The 20,136-nt window shown below is 43.7% G+C and overlaps 1 protein-coding gene across 1 annotated transcript; it reads left to right on the top strand.

Moving 5' to 3' along the window:
* The first annotated feature begins 236 nt into the window (after positions 1-236).
* Positions 237-18,357, top strand: LOC119901373 (meprin A subunit beta-like). Its single transcript, XM_038717000.1, has 6 exons — positions 237-540; positions 7,258-7,407; positions 16,391-16,597; positions 16,797-17,053; positions 17,889-18,014; positions 18,280-18,357. Exons 1-6 carry the CDS (start codon positions 237-239, stop codon positions 18,355-18,357), a joined length of 1,122 nt encoding a protein of 373 aa, XP_038572928.1.
* The last annotated feature ends 1,779 nt before the right edge of the window (positions 18,358-20,136 follow it).

The following is a 20,136-nucleotide window of genomic DNA, read 5'->3' as shown; positions in this document are numbered from 1 at the left end:
GTGAGTGAACACATTTTAATACTTCAACTCTTCAATCTAATATCTGGATCATTTACAACTGAGCTTCGTGTACAGAGCCCAGAAAAATGGATATGGACTTAGAAGCAGTCATTCAACAACTTGAAGGCATTAATATCCAACTGCAAAGGTATCCGAAACAAGATCAGAAAAATCTACTGGCAGAGCACCATGAAAATAGCCGAACTCAGAAAGAATTGGATGCAGTGCCCAACGCTATGACAGTGGCAACAGAAGCCATTTTAATAGCCAAGGAAGCTTTGGGAAAAGAACTTCAGCAGCTAAACCAGATGCGACCTGACAAAGCCTGGGATGAGATGTGTAAGAACATCAAAGCAGAGCACTTAGCAGCAAGCCAGCAAAATGGGGCACTGCAACAACAAATTCAGGAGCTCAGGGAAAAACTCAAAAATGAACCAGCTTTCGACGAAATGTATGATCAACTGAAAGCAGAGAATGCGGCGATTAGCCAGCAAAATGACAACCTGAGACAAGAGATTCAGGAGATAGCCAAAGATCTCCGTAATGAAAAGGCTCAGCAGGAAATTGTGATCAAATGGAAGTGTCAAAAGTGGCCATCAGCCAGCAGAACGCTGCACTGAAAGAACAATGGCAGAAGATCTCCAAAGATTATGAAGATGAAAAGATGTCCAGATTCAGGTATAATGAGAGGTTGCACATCGTGGACTTAATGCGCAAAGAAAATGAAGACCTCCAACTACTCATTCAGACCTTTACCAGAAGGATCCAGAACAGAAAAGCCATGAAGGACAAGTATAAAGCCCTGAAATCAGAAAAAAAAGCTGTTTCTGCAAAAAAGAATGAGCTTCTTAAAGAACTTCGTTCGCTCAACTCAAAGCGTGATAGCATGCCAGACTATGAAGACAAGTTTGATCTACTGAGAGAGGAGACAGGAGCCTTAAGACAACACAACAATGAACTCCATCGAGAAATCAAAAAGTGCATTGAGGAGATGGAAAACAAAACCGTCATAAAGGAAATGTATAAAGAATTGAAAGTACAGAAAAGAGTCTAACTCAGCAAAATAACATCCTGAAAAAAGAAATTCAGGAGGTGGAGAAAGGCTTGTAAAGGAACAAGCTTTGGTAGACAGGAATAATGTCATAAAAGAAGAAAATGAAGCCTTGATCCAACAAAACTACACATTACAACTCGAGGTTAAAGAGCTCTACGCCAGACTACAAAGTGAACAAATGCTGGAGGTCATGAATAAATCGCTGACAATGGAAAAAGATGCCATGGGCCGACGAAATGACGTACTTCGACAAGAGGTCCAGGAGCTCAATAAAAAGTTTTGCTGAAAACAAAAAAGGGTAGGGATAAAACTCCAGCCTCACACAAAAAGGTGCTGGTTCAATTCCTGGGCCTGACTCTTTTTGTGTAGAGCTGGATTTTTGTCTACGTTTCTGTGTGGAGTTTGTATGTTTGTCGCTGTGTCTGCGTGGGTTCGCTCCAGGTGATCCGGCTTCCCCTACATCATAAAACATATTTAACATGTAGATTCTAAATTGGCCTAAAAAAACAACAATACCTAAAAGCGGGGCAGCATGGTGGTGCAGTGGTTAGCACTGTCACCTCAGAGCAAGAAGGTCCAGGGTTTGAATCTTGGTCGTCTGCGTTTCTGTGTGGAGTTTGTATGTTCTCCCTGTGTCTGTGTGGGTTCGCTCCGGCTTCCCCTAAATCATGAAACATATTTATAATATAGATTCTAAATTGGCCTAAAAATAAAAAAACAATACCTAAAAGCAGGGCAGCACGGTGGTGCAGTGGTTAGCACTGTCACCTCAGAGCAAGAAGGTCCAGGGTTCAAACCTTTTGTCGTCCCAGGTCCAGGGTTCAAACCTTGGTCGTCTGCGTTTCTGTGTGGAGTTTGTATGTTTCTCTCCAGGTGCTCCAGCTTCCCCCCGCTGTCCAAAGACATGCAGGATAATTGGTGACTCTAAATTGTGCTTACGTGTGAGTGGATGTTCGTTTCTATGTGCCCTGTTATGTTTCATTTTCTCCCCTCTTCACCACCTCTCCAGGTGTTCCATTTCCTCCTTTCCTCCATTTGAAAATGACCTAAAAAAATAAAAAATAAAATAAAAAATTTGATTATTCTGGTTATTTATTAATAAATAGTTGGTAGTTTAAAGTTGTTCCAATTTTGATGTTTTTTTGCTAAAAAGATCACATTTTTCCCACACCAGCTTCTCTGCACTGGCTCCCTGTATAATCCTGAATATAATTTAAAATCCTTGTGCTCACCTACAAAGCCCTTAATGGTCAGGCACCATCATATCTTAAATAGGGTATCAAGAACCGGTCCCAAGTTGGAACCGTCCCCAGATTTTCAAGAACAGTGGATTAGTTAAGAGAGTGCGTGTCCGAGGAAAGTTGGTATAAACATCTTAAAGATCTTAAGGTGTTATAAGTTACTTTCTATACAAATCCCACATTGGCTGTTGGAGCAATGATGATTTCACACAGGCAGAAGTGGATGGTACCTTCTGGCCTTGAGCATTAGCGTCCGGTGATCTAGCAATCTGTTCCTTTATAAAGTCCAGGTCTTTGTGCAGCACCAGGCCATTGTCGTTCACCAGGTAGTCAAACATTTGTAGAGAGGCAGTCTTGTGCTGCGACAGAAACAGACCTGTTATATTAATATGGGAATGTGAATGGTCATATTTGAAAATGAAAGTGCAGGGACTCATTACTCAAATAGAAAGAGCTTATTACAGCTCAAACATGACAAGACACAAAGGTTCTAACCGCCTGCAAAAAGCCTTTTATTAAAAACATTAACCATAAAATAAAAGTTATAATCATCATAATTCATATAATGAGAAATTATAGTTTTTTTATAGGATTATTCCATTGCTTAATTGCCCTTGTAAAATTACATTGAATTCTATGTAAAAAGACAAAGAAATTCACATATTTGAAATTAACACAACTTTCTGTTATTTTACTGTGAAACTTTAAATTTAAGGTAAATAAATGTAAAAAAACAATCGTAAAATAACGGTAAAAAGTCTGGCAGCAAAAGTTGCCAAACACTTACAGTAAAGAACCTTAAATTATTCTACGGAATAATTCTGTTTTTATATACAGATATTTACTGTAAACATTGTCTGTATTTTTACACTCCAACTGCTGTAAAATGGAAATAAAATCTCATTTAAAAACGTCTGTAAAATGTTAAACAAATGTATAAATCTGCATATAAACTGAAAAATATTGCAGATATACCTTAAAATTACACAATTAAAAAGTGTCTGCAGTATTCTTTGGTAAATTCATAAGATTATCTATTCCATCCACAAGAACTCCTTGTCAAAGTACAGATTTTTAGATTTAAAACAAAAAAATTACATAAAATTACTTAAAATACCGTGTTTTAAAACTCATTAACAGTATCTTGAAAGCTTTAGGCTTTTATTTTATGGGATTATCCAATCTATTAATGGTAAATTCCTGTTAAATTTAGTTTTTAAACTGCAGAATAAATAAGATCACGTGATAATAGCTTGCAAACCATATTTTTATAGAGATTACTTTATATAAACATATTTGACAGTAATTACAAGCAACTATCCAATATATCTACGAACTTTTCCCATTAATGTATAGAGTTTACTTTATAGACATTCATGGGCCATTTGAGACTAAAAAGACCTATTCTCTTTAGGTCTTGATGCACAGCTTACTGGTGTTTGAGCTATATCAAAATCAAATGTTCATAAAAGGTGTATTTGTTGTCCCATCTTGGTTCACTCAAAAAACTGAAGCTTTGATTTTAATTATATTTATTTTTTCAACAGATTCCACAAAATCGTTTTAGGTTAGTTAAAAGCAAAACAATTTAATGAACTTGTATAAGAGTAACACAATGAATGTCAATTGATCGAATAAAAATAAAAAACATCTGATCAACAATATATTTAAGCTTACCTTTCAATATTTTATTTGGAGTAGTAAAATATACATTTATGTTCAATTAATTAAAACATTAGGTTTTCATTCAATATTTTTTTTCCAAATTAGATTGACACAATTCAAATGTTTGTCAACTGGTCCCACACAAATTAATTTCAACTTAATTTTGTGTTGGACTTTATGCACCAACACATCACTATCATTTTGGTGCAATTGTTGAAAAAATACAGTAAAATTATTGGCACTATAAAGTGTAGAAATGTTTGCAAAATAATGTTTAGTTGTTTTAGTTGCTTAGAATTCTGCCTATTCCACAGAACACAGCGTCCAAATCAATGGCTCATTCATAGACTTTGTTCTTGAGCATCTGTACCTTGGTTGAGAGTTTGCTAGCATCTAGTTGAAAGAATCACTTGTGAAGTACCTCAATTAAATTCAATTTATTTATATAGCGCCAAATCACAACAACAGTTATCTCACAGCGCTTTTCATAAAGAGCCGGTCTAGACCGTACTCTATGATGCTAAGCCCAACAGTTCCCACCTAGAGCAGCACTAGGCGACAGAGGCAAGGAAAAACTTCCTTTTAAGAGGAAGAAACCTCGAGCAGAACCATGGCTCAGGGTGGGCGGCCATCTGCCTCGACTGGTTGGGGTGAAGGGGAGAGAGCGAGAGAGAGAGAGAGAGAGAGAGGGCAGGAGAGGAACAGAGAAAAAGAGAGGGATGGAAGGAGAGAGAGAGGGGAGGGAGGCAGCCTACACAATATACACACAGAGGTACAGACAGTAAAGGTGATGTTGCTATAGACTAAATGAAAAATGGTACAGATATTTATAGTAGTGTTAATGGTAACAGTCGTAATGTTAATTATTATAATAACAATAATACAATAGGACTAGTAACAATAGTCGTTGCATCAGTGGGTGTCGAGCAGGAACACGGGGCAGCAGGTGACCAGCTTTAGAAGAGAGAGATCTGATGTTTAAGAGTCCACATTTAACTCTCCTATTCGTTTGCACTATTGCTCTTGTGGTTTTAATTTTTATGAGGTTTTTATGCACAGCTCCTCTTCCGTTTACTTTTTAAATAATTTCGATGGTCGGGGGACAGACACCGTCACTATAGGATTTTCACTAAGTAACTCCTGAAATGGAGGAGCAGAGAAGTGTGTTAGACTGCGACTCTGCGTAGGGTTTTGGGTGGGTAACTGCTGAAAAAGAAGGGCAGAGAAGTGTGTTAGACTGCGACTCTGCGTAGGGTTTTGGGTGGGTAACTGCTGAAAAAGAAGGGCAGAGAAGTGTGTTAGACTGCGACTCTGCGTAGGGTTTTGGGTGGGTAACTGCTGAAAAAGAAGGGCAGAGAAGTGTGTTAGACTGCGACTCTGCGTAGGGTTTTGGGTGGGTAACTGCTGAAAAAGAAGGGCAGAGAAGTGTGTTAGACTGCGACTCTGCGTAGGGTTTGGGTGGGTAACTGCTGAAAAAGAAGGGCAGAGAAGTGTGTTAAACTGCGACTCTGCCTCCTGGTCTCAACTCTGGGTTGTCATGGATTTGGTCCACTAATAAACTTGGCCAGATTTCTAGAAATGAGAGCTGCTCCTTCCCAAGTGGGATGGATGCCGTCTCTCCGGATCAGACCAGGTCTTCCCCAGAAAGTCTGCCAATGATCTACAAAGCCCACATCGTTTGCTGGACACCACCTCGACAACCAGCGGCGGAATGACGGCGGCTATACATGTCATCACTGGTCAGATTTGGCAGGGGTCCAGAGAAAACTACGGTGTCCGACATTATTTTTGCATATGTACACACCGACTCAACATTAATCTTAGTGACCTCCGATTGGCGTAACCGGGAGTCATTACAGCCGATGTGAATAACAATATCATAATACTGAAATCATTTTAGAAGAACTATTTTCAGTATCTCTAGTGATGTTTGCCAACAGTTTTAAAGAACGCCTTACCTTGGTTTGTCGTTTGAACCTGGCTAAACATTATGAAGCTAAACTTCTTTCAAAGGTTATTGACAGCTGCTGCCAAAATGTAGAATTAAAACATTTCTGAAGTGGTATCACAATGGCAGACAGTGAACATTGATTTTGCATAATGTGATATTTATTCAATATACAATCATTTTGTCATAATATTATTAAAAAAAAGTAGATTCCACTGTTTCTAAAATATTGCCATCGCATGACGAAACATAATGTACTCTCTCTAAGAAAACCAAGAGAAAAAAGGGTCAAGATGAGATGTCTGTAGCTCGTCCAGTGAGTTGGAGACTGTCACCTACGTTTATTAAAGTACAGCGTTGGCAGGCAGTGCAACACCTCCCGTAGCAGCTCGTGCTGCAATGGAAAGGTGAGGCATCTTAATACGTTCGGTGACGTCGTGGTCGTGTCACAGGAATTTCCAGGGGTCCTGTTGATGTCGTCCAGTAAAAAAACAGGATCTCAATTCAAACTAAAATCACACCCAGATGAGATTTGCAAGGCCTGGTGGGGTTTTGGTGTTTCATTGTTGAGGCATTTGTTTTTCCATGTAGGCCTCTCTTTGTTCACCCACGTGGTGAGATCCCATCACGGACGGTACGGTTGTATTTTTCTGTTTAATAAATAGGTGTTACAATATTTAATTTCCTGTTAATTTTCTTTCTTTCTTCTTCTATTGCACCTTTCTAGTTGCCCGACCACTCAAAGAGCTTTACACTACATGTCACATTGGTCCATAGGTTTTTGGTCCCTGGACCCATGGCTTCGCTCTAGGGCTAATTAATGAGTTCATTGTGGTGTGCATATAATTAACTTTGTCTAAGAATGTAAAATTTACTTCGTAGGAAGGAATTAATGTGTGTCTATTTTTCATTTTAATTTCTTATATTTATTTGTACTTGTATTCTTACTTTCTCCTTCTTTTCCTACCTCTCCTTCTTAGGAAATATAATTAGTAGGCCTATATGTTCGTGCTGATATATGTGGAAGGATAGATGTCATTGTGTGTAGTTGTGTGTGTCTGTGTGTATCTTTGTGTGTGTGTGTATTTGGTCCACCTGCTATCAGATTCTTACTCCCTTGTTATTGTTTTGTTGAAGTATTGAATATTTAACACTCAGTGTAATACAAAAACATTAAGGGGGGAAAATGTGTTTTGTACAATTAATCAATGTATTATCCATGTAAAAATATACACATTTTGGTAGTACTACAGGTTTATGACAGGAATGGTGGCAAATGAGACAAGATTAAGTGTTGGTCATTCAAGTCTGTACTGAAGTGTCTTGATGAAATTGTTTTCTCTCCACAGCCAAGTCTTCTACCTTTGTGGGCAGTTGTGACTTTGAGGAGGAGGACATTTGTGGGATGATTCAGGGTCCTGGCAATGCAAAGTGGGAACAACATAGTTCTGTGAAAGGAGGGCCTCAGACTGACTTCACCAAAATGGGACAATGCAAAGGTGACTGTCAATCATTACAATGCATGTTAATGTGTTAAAGAAACAATGGAAAAAGCAGATAAGATAAAACTGAACTTTTGTTGTGCAACAGAAACAAAACGACAAAATCTATAAAACAGTAGTGGCCTTTGCTAAATTGAAAAAAATAAAAACCAAATATAAATAAATACATTCACTTAGCCACACAATTCTAAACTCAAGGTGAAATATTTGAATTTACCATAAAATACGTTCATTCACAGAATACACTTTGTCCAACACTAAAATGTAGTGTGCGTCCTCAGGACACACACAACACACACACACACACACACACCAGGAACTCCTCACGTGTATCTCCCCTCTCCCCTCTAAGTCAGCGGAAAAGTACAAAATAAGCATTGTTTATTTACATCGTCAGTATAGACTAATATAATGTGATTTTGTTTATTAATACACTCACTCACGCTCTCGCCACTGGTCAGAGTCTCTTCCCCTTGTGGCGAAGATACACACACTCACTCGGTTATCGATCATCAGGAATCAGCTGGGACAGCCAGGTCTTCGTGCATCTACCTTGGTCCGCTAGCTAGTTCACACTTCCGTCTGCCGATCTCACGGATTATTAATGTACTTTACCATGGTTTATGGAGATATCCTCCATATCAATAACCCAAAAGTACATCCCGTGCTGGTTCTCTACACCGCGGGGCCCGACACTTCCGTTTTTCCCCCGTGTCCTGCCGGAAACTCATCCCTCCGGCACGATCCGTCCCATGCAGCACTCTTGAAGTGACAGTGCCATTAAATAGAGAGGAATGTTATCGCTGCAGTAATCCCACCAGCAATTACATAACACTATAACCCACTGTGACCGAGCGGCTCCGTCACTGAGTGCGGGACGCACGCACACACACACATATGCACATACTCACTCACTCCCCGCTCCCTTCCAGCCTCAATTAAGCAGGTCATAAACCTTGCTATTATGCATATTTCTTCTACTGTTTAAGTAGCGCGATCAAGGGTGCACACTTGGTAGTTCTACTCTTCTTTAAGCATACATTTAAACAAACATCAAACACTTACTATGTGTCGAGATGCATCGCTGCTCTGTTTCCCATTCAGTTTGGCTAAACGGGAGTGTAACATTTCCGTCTTTTAAATAGCATGTTCTCGCGCGCTTTCATGGTCATGTGAACTGCAAAATTATGGTTTTTGGTTGTAGTAATAATTTGTGATGTAAGTAACTGTTCCAGGGGAAGGAAAATGTTCGATATAATTATTGTTGAAAATATATCGAAGTGTAATAGATATAAATCCTTTTCTGAAGGTAGTAAAATCTATTCATTATATTGTGTAAATAATGGTTAAGCCTAGTGCGAGGGGCTACTGTCTTTAAAAGTGGCAGCTTTGGCCTGTGAGGGCAGTCTTGGCCTGGTTACAGAGGAGGTAACTAGTGAGTTCTTATGTTGGGTTTTTGTGCAACTTTATTATTGAGTAAGTTATAAATTCTTTTTTCAAATAGTTATTTTTTTGTTTTGTTTTCTTTATGCAAGTTTTTTTTCACTGTTTGCACTTTGGAGGCCGGCATAATAAAAATCACGCCACTATTTTTCGACTACGCCTGTCTTTTCTCCTATTTTGAGGAGTTTGGAAGAGAACCCCGCTACATATGGTGTCAGAAGTGGGATGGCTAGTCGGAAAAAGGTATCTCGCCCTCCAAGGCAGCGCACAGGGCTGCGTTCCCAGTGGCGGGGACAGCAGGAGGAGATGGCAACCAGTAATGCAGACCCAGCTTGGGAGACAGTACCTTCATTGTCGTTGTCATCAGAGGAAGGTGAGGAGGGGGGCAGTTCCTGGGCCGCTCCAGCAGCACGTACCACCCCTGCAACAACAAGTGGACCAGGGCATGGGTTACTTACAATGATGAGAGGAGGGGCTGTTGGCAGAGATCCGAGGACTGAGGGCCTCTCTTCCATTGACTTACCAGGTGTGTCAACCTTCCGCCCAGCCAAGTCGAACTGCTGCCCAAACACTTCCTGCTATCAACCTTCCAGTTGCTGCAGCAACCCCAAGCACAGTGACAGCAAGCAATCCCAGGCTGGAACTTCCCACACCTGCTCCCCCGGCGGGTGCATCGTGATGCACTCTTGGAGGCATCCTCTCACCAGTTCAATGACTCAAGCGGCAGAGATGAACAACCAAGGTCAGAATGGAGGCATTATAGTGAGCCCAAAATTCCACCATTTCAGATGGGTGAGGACATTGAAAATTATTTACTACGTTTTGAACGCATTGCCAAAACGAGAGTGTATGGGAATGCAGACTTGTTTCCCTGCTGTCTGGAAAGGCACTGGAGGCCTACACTGCAATGGATGAGGAGCGAGCAAACTGCTATACAGACCTGAAGGCGGCGCTGCTGACCAAGTTCGACATCTCCCCAGAGACGTACCGGCAACAGTTCCGATCAGCAATGATACCACCTGGAGAGAACCCCACCGAGACCTACCACCGCCTTAAGGGCCTCTACCGCCGCTGGATCCGGCCAGAGCAACACACCAAGGAGGAGGTTGATGAAGCCATCATCCTGGAGCAGTTACTTCGAGTACTTCCTTTCGAGGGGAGGACATGGGTGAAGGAGCATGAGCCAGTGGATGGCCTTACGGCGGCTAAGCTGGCCTTACAGTACCTCAACGCCAGGAGAGGAGGACCAGCTACTCGCTCCACCGGTGCAGCACATCGACCAACATTCCAGCCACCCCAGCCTAGGTCTGTAAAGAGAGAGAATAGCCAGGAGCTTCTGGGTAATTCCAGCACTGCCCCAAACCAACGAACATCTGGTAAGGAACTTGTTTGTTTTTATTGCCAGCAGCCAGGCCACAAAGCTTCTGTGTGTCCCATACGCAAAGCTAAGGTCACCGGCGCTTGCTATGCACCCCGGCCGGAAAGAGGGCCTGTCGGGGATAAGGAAGCGAGAGTTCAGCGCTATAAAACTGTGACTATCAATGGGCAGCAGGTTACTGCACTATTGGACACTGGGTGCTTCTTGTCTCTGGTCAAGTACAGTTTGGTACCAGTAGGCAGTGTGGACTACAGTAGACAAACAGACATTTTGTGTGTTCATGGGGATAAGCACCTTTATCCCAAAGCGGATTTAACAGTTACCATTGATGAACAGCCTTACCTGTTTACTGTTGGGGTGGTTGAACACTTTCCTGTAGATGCCATTTTGGGTTGGGATTTACCGGTACTCATGGACTTATTACAAGAAACTGAACTGCCAGTGGAAATTGACTCAGGGGAGGAAGGGGAGGTTGATGTGAATGTGTCTTGCCCTGTGATTACTCGAGCACTGGCAAAAGCTGGTGTCCAACCACTCCCAGACTTGGATAGTAGTCTGTGTGAGGGAGGCACCAAGGGGCCAAGAAAATCCCGCCGACAACGCCGCTTTGAGAAGCAGCTAAGGCCACCAGAACCTGAAAAAATTGGTTTGTTGTCGGATAAAATGTGGGAAGTGCCTGAAAATATTTCTGAACTGCAGAGGGAAGATGAAACTTTGAAACCTTTATTTGCTAAGGTAGTAGAAGTGGGTACAAATGGGAATTGTGTGGGAAAGGAAAGGTTCATTGTTGATAACGATGTTTTGTATGCAGTTGATGATGACCATGGACGTCTAGTAGTCCCTGCTAGCTGTAGACCTCTGGTCATGCACTTAGTACACACACTTCAATGGTCCGGGCATCTTGCATCATAAAACCTATCTTCGCATAAGTAAGCGTTTTTATTGGCCCTCCATGTATACAGACACCCAGAGATACTGCACCACATGCCCCACATGTCAGAAAACCAGTACTCCCCGCAAGTCGGACAGAGCCTTCCTGCAGCCACTTCCGGTTATTGCCACTCCATTCCGCAGAATTGCCATGGACATTGTGGGCCCTCTGGTGAAAAGCAGCGGGGGTCATCAGTATATTTTGGTTGTGTGTGACTATGCTACTCGTTTCCCTGAAGCCTTCCCCCTGCGCACCATTACTGCTCCCACTGTTCTGCGTGTGTTGGTTCAACTGTTTTCCAGGGTGGGGATACCGGATGAGATTCTGACGGACCAGGGAACTAATTTCACCTCCAAGTTGATGCAGCTCTTCCATAAACAACTGGGCATCTCAGCAATCAAAGCCACACCGTACCATCCAGAGACGGATGGTCTGGTTGAACGGTTCAACCAGACACTGAAGAAGATGCTGCAGAAGTTTGTGGATGACACTGGCAAGGATTGGGACCGTTGGTTCCCGTTTCTGCTCTTTGCTTAACGTGAAGTCCCCCAGGCGTCTACAGGCTTCTCCCCATTTGAGCTGCTATATGGCTGGGATGTGCAGGGACCATTGGATCTGCTCCGCAAGGGTTGGGAGGCCCCATCCACCACTTCAAGTGACAGAGGGGTGGTGCAGTTTGTGTTAGAGATGAGGGATCGGCTAGCAAGATAGGAGGCAGAGGTCAACCTGCATGCGGCCCAGAAAAGCCAGAAGATCTGGTATGACCAACAGGCGCGGCAACGTGAGTTCCAGCCTGGCCAAAAAGTCCTGTTGCTTCTTCCTTCTTCCAACAGCAAACTCCTGGCAAAATGGCAAGGGCCATACATCATCCTCCGCAAGATGGGTCCGGTCACTTATGAGGTCCATCACCCTGATAAGAAGAAACCCAAACAGACCTACCATGTAAACTTACTGAAAGAGTGGAAGGAGTGTCCAATCCCAGCTCCAGAGCAATCTCTGATGGTGAGGGAGGTGGACATGGAAGTGGAAGAGGAGGTTGGACCGGAACCTGTCACTACAACTACTCCTCCCCTTCTCGCTCATCTGGCACCAGTGCAAGCCACACAGCTCCTCCAAGTCTTCCAGAAGACTCCTTCCCTCTTTGCAGCCAGTCCTGGGAGAACCACCCTTGTTGAGCATGTTGTTCGCCTAAAGGATGGGCGACCCATCCAGCAACGTCCCTATCGTGTGCCACAACATCTAGTGGAAAAACTACAGCAGGAGGTAGAGGAGATGTTGAAGCTTGGAGTGAGTGAGCCCTCTAACTCAGAGTGGTGCAGCCCAGTGGTCATCGTCTTCAAGAAGGATGCCTCTCTCCGCATCTGCATTGATTTCAGGAAGCTCAATGCCATCTCAGAGTTTGACGCCTACCTGATGCCAAGAATCGATGACTTACTGGAGAAAATTGGAGCTGCCAAATACATTACCACCCTGGATCTGTGTAAGGGTTACTGGCAGGTGCCATTGGAGGAGTCGTGCCGGCCATATACCGCATTCCAAACACTGGCTGGACTTTTCCATTTTACTGTGATGCCATTTGGACTGCACGGAGCACCAGCCACCTTTCAGAGGTTGATGGACAGGGTCCTGCAGGGTTGTGACTACTGTAGCGCATCTTACCTCGATGATGTGGTGATCTTCAGCAACACATGGGAGGAGCATGTCCAACATCATTGGTAATGGGAATGATCAAGAAGGCGGGGTTGACGCTCAACCCCTCCAAATGTGAATGGGCATGGCAGGAGACATGGTACCTGGGTTACCAGCTAGGGCGAGGAGAGGTGCGTCCGCAAGTGGATAAGGTGGAAGCTATCCAGAACTGCCCTCGTCCCCGCACCAAGAAGGAAGTATGGTCCTTCATGGGTTTGGCAGGCTGGTACAGGCGATTTGTGCCTCAGTTTGCAACAATTACCGCACCCCTCACCGCTCTTACCAGGAAGGACCAGAGGAACCCAGTAACCTAGACAGATGACTGTGAAACCGCCTTCAGCACACTGAAAGCCTGCCTGTGCTCTTCCCCTGTCCTCAAGAGTCCAGATTTCAACAGAAGATTTCTGGTACAGGTGGATGCATCCGCAGTCGGCCTTGAAAGCAGTTTTGGCCCAAGGAGACCCTGGCAATGAACACCCCATTCTGTACCTGAGCCGAAAACTGCAGCCTCGTGAGACTCTGTATTCTACGGTGGAAAAAGAGGGCTTGGCCATTAAGTGGGCACTGGAGAGCCTACGTTACTACCTGCTAGGACGGGAGTTTGATCTGGAAACTGACCACCGAGCTCACTTGGATCAACTCAATGAAGGACATGTGGGTCTGGCCCCTGAGGGGGCACAGTACCTAGAGGCGGGTCTAACAGCCGTCGAGACCCTCCTCAGCTCCAAGCCCCCCCATCCACACGGATCCTCCGTGGTGCCCGGAGGATGAGACCTGCGACTCAGTCCAAGGTTCCCACTTGGGATCTGGCGGTGGTTCTTGGGGCGTTGGCTGAGGCCCCCTTCGAACCCCTGGAGTCAGCTGAGGCTAAGCACTTGACCCTCAAGATGGCCTTTCTCCTTGCTATTACCTCTCTGAGGAGGGTGGGGGATCTCCAAGCGCTTTCGGTCTCCCCGCAAGCCTGGAGTTTGCTCCGGGGAATATTAGGGCTATCCTGCACCCTCGTCCAGGATACATCCCTAAAGTGCTATCTTGTGCGGCAGGGTCCACAGTGCTGCAGGCATTTCATCCTCCACCTCATGTGACGGCGGAGGACGGGAGACTTCATCTGCTCTTCCCTGTCAGAGCACTGAGTGTTACACTCTGAGGTCCTCCCGTTGGAGGAAGGCTGACCAGCTGCTAGTGTGTTTTGGGTCCCCCAGGGCTGGGCTCCCTGCATCCAAACATACATTAGCAACTGGATTGTTTAGACTATTTCCCTGGCCTATCAGGTGCGCGGTTTGCCTTCACCTGTGGCTGTGAGGGCTCATTCTACCAGAGGCATGGCGGCCTCTCGAGCCCTCCTTTCCGGGGCCTCTTTGCAGGATGTTTGTTTAGCGGCTGGCTTGGCCACTTCGCACACATTCATTCGGTTTTACAGTCTTGACCATCCTTCGGCACCTGGCACTCGTGCGCTCTCCTCTTAGTCGTGCCACTTTATTGCACACTGGGGCAGGCGGGGTTTTCGGCACGGTTTAGTGGGTATCTCGTTCCCATAGTGTCGTAACCGACGCAGTTCGAGTTCCCTCGAAGGGGAACGTCTCGGGTTACGTATGTAACCCTGGTTCCCCCGAGAAGGGGAACGAGAGACTGCATCGGCCCGCCGCACCTCTCTCCCCGCCTGAAGCGCCTGCTTCATAGTTTAAGCTAATGATGAGTGTATACAGGTGTGCTTTATACTCCTCCGGTTATTCCGTCACACCTTACCGTTCTAGCAACAAGCCAATAGGATTGGAGTGATTTCATTCGCGTTCAGACCTGCAAAGCCTAGAGGCGTTCCCATAGTGTCGTAACCGACGCAGTGTCTCGTTCCCCTTCTCGGGGAACCAGGGTTACATACGTAACCCGAGACGTTTTTGGTTGCAGTAATAATTTGTGATGTAATTTTAATTTTAGACCAATTTCAAAACGGCCTTTTATTGCAAAGATTCAAGAAAGAATTGTGTCCAAACAGCTGCTCACTGTACTGGAAAATAACAAATTATTTGAAAAGTTTCAGTCTGGTTTTAGGAAGTACCATAGCACTGAGACTGCCCTGCTTAAAGTCACCAATGACCTTTTAATGTCTGCTGATGAAGGCATGTGCTCAGTCCTTGTACTCCTGGACCTTAGCGCTGCTTTTGACACCATTGATCTCTGGTACTGCCCTAGAATGGTTTTCATCCTACCTGTCAAATAGGAAGTTTTGTGTGTCTGTAAACAACTATGTCTCCTCGTTCTGTCCAGTTAAATATGGTGTGCCTCAGGGTTCGGTCTTAGGACCCATTTTGTTTTCCTTGTATCTGCTTCCCCTTGGACATATTATCCATAAACATGGCATTTCTTTTCATATTTATGCTGATGACACACAAATATACTTGCCCGTCATATCCACAGACCCTGGAATGCTGAGTTCACTTAACAACTGCCTTTGTGAAGTTAAAAAATGGATGTCAAATAATTTCCTCCAGCTGAACTCAGACAAAACAGAAAACCTGGTCATCGGGTCTCAGCAGATGGCAAATCAAATACTGCCATCTGCTGGTTCCCTAGTAAATCACATTAAGCCTGTGGCAAAGAACCTTGGTGTTTGGTTTGATAGTAATTTAAATTTCGAGCAGCACACCACAAAGCTTGTTCAATCATGTTTTTATCAACTTAGAAATATAGCTAAAATTCGATCTATGTTAACTTTTAAGGACACCGAGACCATTTTACACGCCTTCATCTCATCATGCCTAGATTATTGCAACAGCCTTTTCACCTGTTTAACCCAAAAATCTATTGATCGACTCCAGACTGTCCAGAACTCAGCTGCCAGGCTTTTAACCAGAACAAAGAAATGTGACCACATTACTCCTATTTTAGCTTCATTACACTGGCTCCCAGTATGTTTTAGAATTGACTTTAAAATTCTATTGATCACTTTTAAAGCTCTTCATGGCCTCTCGCCTTGTTATATTTCTGACCTTTTAGTCCCATATGCACCAGCACGTACCTTGAGATCCTCGGGCAGAGGTCTGTTGTCTGTTCCAGAGTCTCGACTGAAAACTAAAGGGGACAGAGCGTTTGCTGTCAGGGCCCCGAGGCTCTGGAACAGCCTGCCCGAGGAAATCAGGTCGGCTGAGTCAGTGAACTCTTTTAAGTCCCTTCTTAAAACATACTTTTATAGGAGAGCCTTTCCCGATCTTATTTGACTTTATTTTATCCCTTTTATTTTATTGTATTTTACTAATTTTATATTAATTTTTCATGCTCTTATCTTTTTTTTTGTATTATTCTTTACACTTGTTAAAGCACTTTGTAACTTGTTTTTAAAAAGTGCTCTACAAATAAGGATTATTATTATTATTATATTATTATTTTCGACTACGCCTGTGTTTTCTCCTATTTTGAGGAGTTTAGAAGAGAACCCCGCTACACCCACATAACACTACACAGGTGATCTTGCAGAACTAACTTTTCATTTGTTTACTGTAATATGAAAGTTCTGAGGCCCAACAAGTTCTCTCTGCCCTCAGGAAAAGGCTTCTTCATGCACTTCAGCACGGCCTCTGCTAAACCTGGTGACCGTGCAGTCCTGGAGAGTCGTTGGCTTTATCCCAAACCTGGAGCCCAGTGTCTGCAGTTCTTCCTCCATAACACCGGGGCAGCAGATGATGTTCTCAACATCTGGGTGCGAGAGGATGACCGCAGCAGAAAACTGAAGCTCTTCAAGAGTATTTCAGGTAACAAATTAAATATTACATACTGTATGATCCACAGTATAGTTTTTTTAATTAAAGCCCCTATGTGGATGTTTCTGACTTTGGCGACTCCAAGCAACATTTAGACTGCAGCAATTTTTCATGTTTCAGTAAACAAAAATAACAAAACCTCAAAGATTTCACCTACAACACTAATATCTATTTTCTGTCCTCTTTTCAGGAGGCGTCAGGGGCTCTTGGGAACTGCATAACATCAATCTGAGTGTGACCAGGAAGGCCCGTGTGGTTTTTGAGGGCGTGAGGGGAAAGGGGCCATCAAAGGGAGGTTTCTCTCTGGATGACATTAACCTGTCATCCACAAAGTGCCCTCAGCACATCTGGCACATCCACAACATCACCGGCCTGCTGGCCACCACACCAGCAGGAAAGAAACTGTACAGCCCTCGCTTTCTGTCACCAGCAGGTTACTCCTTCCAGGTAAATACCTTTTTATTTAATTTTATTTTATTTACAAAGACAATAATTTAGTAAAGCTTGATTATAATTTAGTAAAGTGTAATAATTTTATATAATATAATTTATAATATAATTTATATAATTTTGTATAATAATTTAGTAAAGCTTTCAACAAAATTGAATTGCAACACCTATATTCAAAATTCAGTGCGCATGTGTAGGCGTAGCGTGTCTGTGTGTGTGGTGGCAGAAGAGGAACACTTGCTGAAGAGACGGAGCCCCACCTTCACCGTTGCTGAGCTGAGTTGTCCGCACCTCGTGTCATGTTCAGATCATTTATCACCACTGATGAACCACACAAAGAATATTATATCGTTTTAAACCATTTCTTGTAATAGACCCTTTAGGAACCGCGACAGCTGTTGTCAGCCGTTCGGAATGCACGCAAAACTCTGCACAAGACGGGTGAATGGCAGACGAGCAGAGAGAAAATGGCCAACAATAAGCTTCAGTTTAGCTGGAAATGTACAGTGCAAGTTACAGTGACTAATGAATAGAGAGTGCAGCTCCTCAACATTAAAGCGGAACTACCCCGACCGCTCGCAATCAGCGTGCACAAACACATAGATGATCTGATTATCAGTCGACTATAGGCAAGACATGGCAATTCTGATTCGACTATGTAAATCCTTAGTCATGGACAGCCCTAGCTATCGCTATTGGGTTAGAGGCGAAAACAGGATGAGTCAGCGCCTCACTGGGCACATAAGGTACCACCAAGCACAGAGCCAACATAATAAGCTACTAGGGCACAGACGAAGACTATGCGCTGCAACTGTTCCAACTGCGCATATAGCAGGACCAGCAGGAGCAGGGCCAGCAGGAGCAGGGCCAGCAGGAGCAGGACCAGCAGGAGCGGACACTCCCCCCACCGTCCGGTTGGGAGGAGACACTCAGGACAATCACTCAGCCAGAATACTCAGTACTGAGTGAGTCAACGAAAAACGGGAGACATTCCGCAGGTAGAAACGGATGAATGAGCACGAGGAAGACCAGGCAGCCGTCGTGCAGATATCGTCCACCATCATCCCAACGCCACAGAGAAAGAGACACCTCTCGTGGTGTGTGCGCTGATAAAGTCTGGGGGAGATTCACCGGCTGACACACAGGCCTGTGAAATAGCCTCGCACAGCCAGTGAGACAGACGCTGCACTGACAGGGGGAGCCCCTTGCACTGCTCCCTATAGCGCACAAACAGGCGCTGCGAGAGCCGCAAGCCGACTGTGCACAAGGCAGAGGAGGTGGGACGCAGCTTCTTCCTCTGACCTATGGGGAGGAGGGAAGAAGCCCAAGAGGGTAACCACTCTCGACCTGAGAGAGAGAGAGAGAGATTCATAGTGCATACAGCTAACATCAGACCAACAACCAGACAGCTGCTTTACCAACACAAACATCTCCAGAGTGCTGTAAAACTTATACTGAGGTGCACAAAAGGTACACTTTCCACAAAGGAGCGATAGAGAAGACTAATATATCTCTGTCCACATTAATAAGTGTCAGTTTATGCATTGAAATATAGATGCTGCAACCCTTTCTTATAAATAACATCTGTATTAAAATTTCATGACAGTTTAGCACCAATTATTGTTCCTATGTACTTATAATCATCTACCATTTCAATACTCTCTCCATCCATAGTAAGTGGTTGGTGGGTGTTGTTAATACTTCTGAAGTCAAAAATGATTTCTTTAGTTTTCTTGGTGTTTAACAGAAGAAAACTTTCCCTACACCAATCCACAAAGTGCTCAACCCACTGCCGGTAGTTGGTTTCCTCGTCTTCTTTAATCAAACCAACGATTGCTGTATCGTCAGCAAATTTAATAGTAACATGCTCAGGAGTGTTGTTTCATTCATTCATTTGTATAAAGGGTTAATAAGAAGGGAAATAGTGCTCCCTTGTGGAGCCCCTGTGTTAGTAATAATAGGAGAAGACACTGCCTCATTTACTCTGACACACTGTACTCGGTCAGTGAAAAGGACTCTACTCCAAACTGCAGTAGTCTCTCCATCATAATATGGGGTCTAATGGTAGTAAATGCAGATGACAAGTCTGCAGAAAGAACACAAACGTACCCTTTGGGCCGGTCAAGATGACAATAAATATTATGCAGCATAAATAACAGAGCATCCTCTGTACTCCTCTCCTTCCTATATGCAAATTGCAGTGGGTCCAATTTATATTGCACTTCCTTAAGGACATGGTTTAAGACCATCCTCTCAAGACTCTTCATTACATTGATGTTAAAGCAACTGGTTGATAATCATTTAAGGCCGACGTTTTTGACATTTTTGGTACTGGCACTATAAGTGAAGTTTTCCATGCCCTGGGAATCTGGTGTGAATCCAGTGTAGCATGTCTACATTGTTTTAATACATTTATGAGAATTAATGCCAAATTATGAATTTTAATGTTCAGAAAATATTAATTCATAAATCTCTCGCGGGGCATCACCCGATATTCCATTCGCCCAGGGTCTTGGGATTCCCTGAGTATGGCTAATAATTAGACAATTATTCACAAGTGATCAGTTAGTTAACAATCGCTCAATTATCTTAAATCAATCAGTCAATCTCATATTGGGGGTAAGGTGGTTTAGGGGTAAATTCTCTTGGCAGGGACTTTGAGATAGGCAATACACACAATTCCTTGATTACAGTGAAGTTTATTAACTAACTAAGGTGATATAAAATGCGGTTAAATACATCAAAGAAATAAACAATGGCTAAACAATGAGAAGGGGTTCTATTGTGGGGAGCATTTGACTCATACGGCAGCTAATGAACGCAATTAGATGATACTAACAAGATTAAATTTTCTAGGAGTTTAAGGACTAAAGATAATGGATTAACAAACTATTGGACATCACTGAACACAGAATGCCTTGTTTTTGCTTTACGGTGGGTTGGCGGCCTGCCTTGGCCTGTTGCACGGGTCCCACGCTAGCTGCCCGATTCCTGGCTTTCTGCTAGGGAATTCTCCGGGGTTCTCCGGAATGAAGAAAAACCCCCAAGGGTTGACCGTCCCCGGTCTGGCAATTAGGCAG

This window comes from Micropterus salmoides, unplaced genomic scaffold, assembly GCF_014851395.1.
Source record: "Micropterus salmoides isolate LMB-PRFRI ecotype aquatic unplaced genomic scaffold, ASM1485139v1 Ms_hic_scaffold_13, whole genome shotgun sequence".
Classification (NCBI taxonomy): Eukaryota; Metazoa; Chordata; class Actinopteri; order Centrarchiformes; family Centrarchidae; genus Micropterus; species Micropterus salmoides.
Note: the sequence above shows the minus strand (reverse complement) of the source record. Positions and strands in the feature narration are given on the sequence as shown.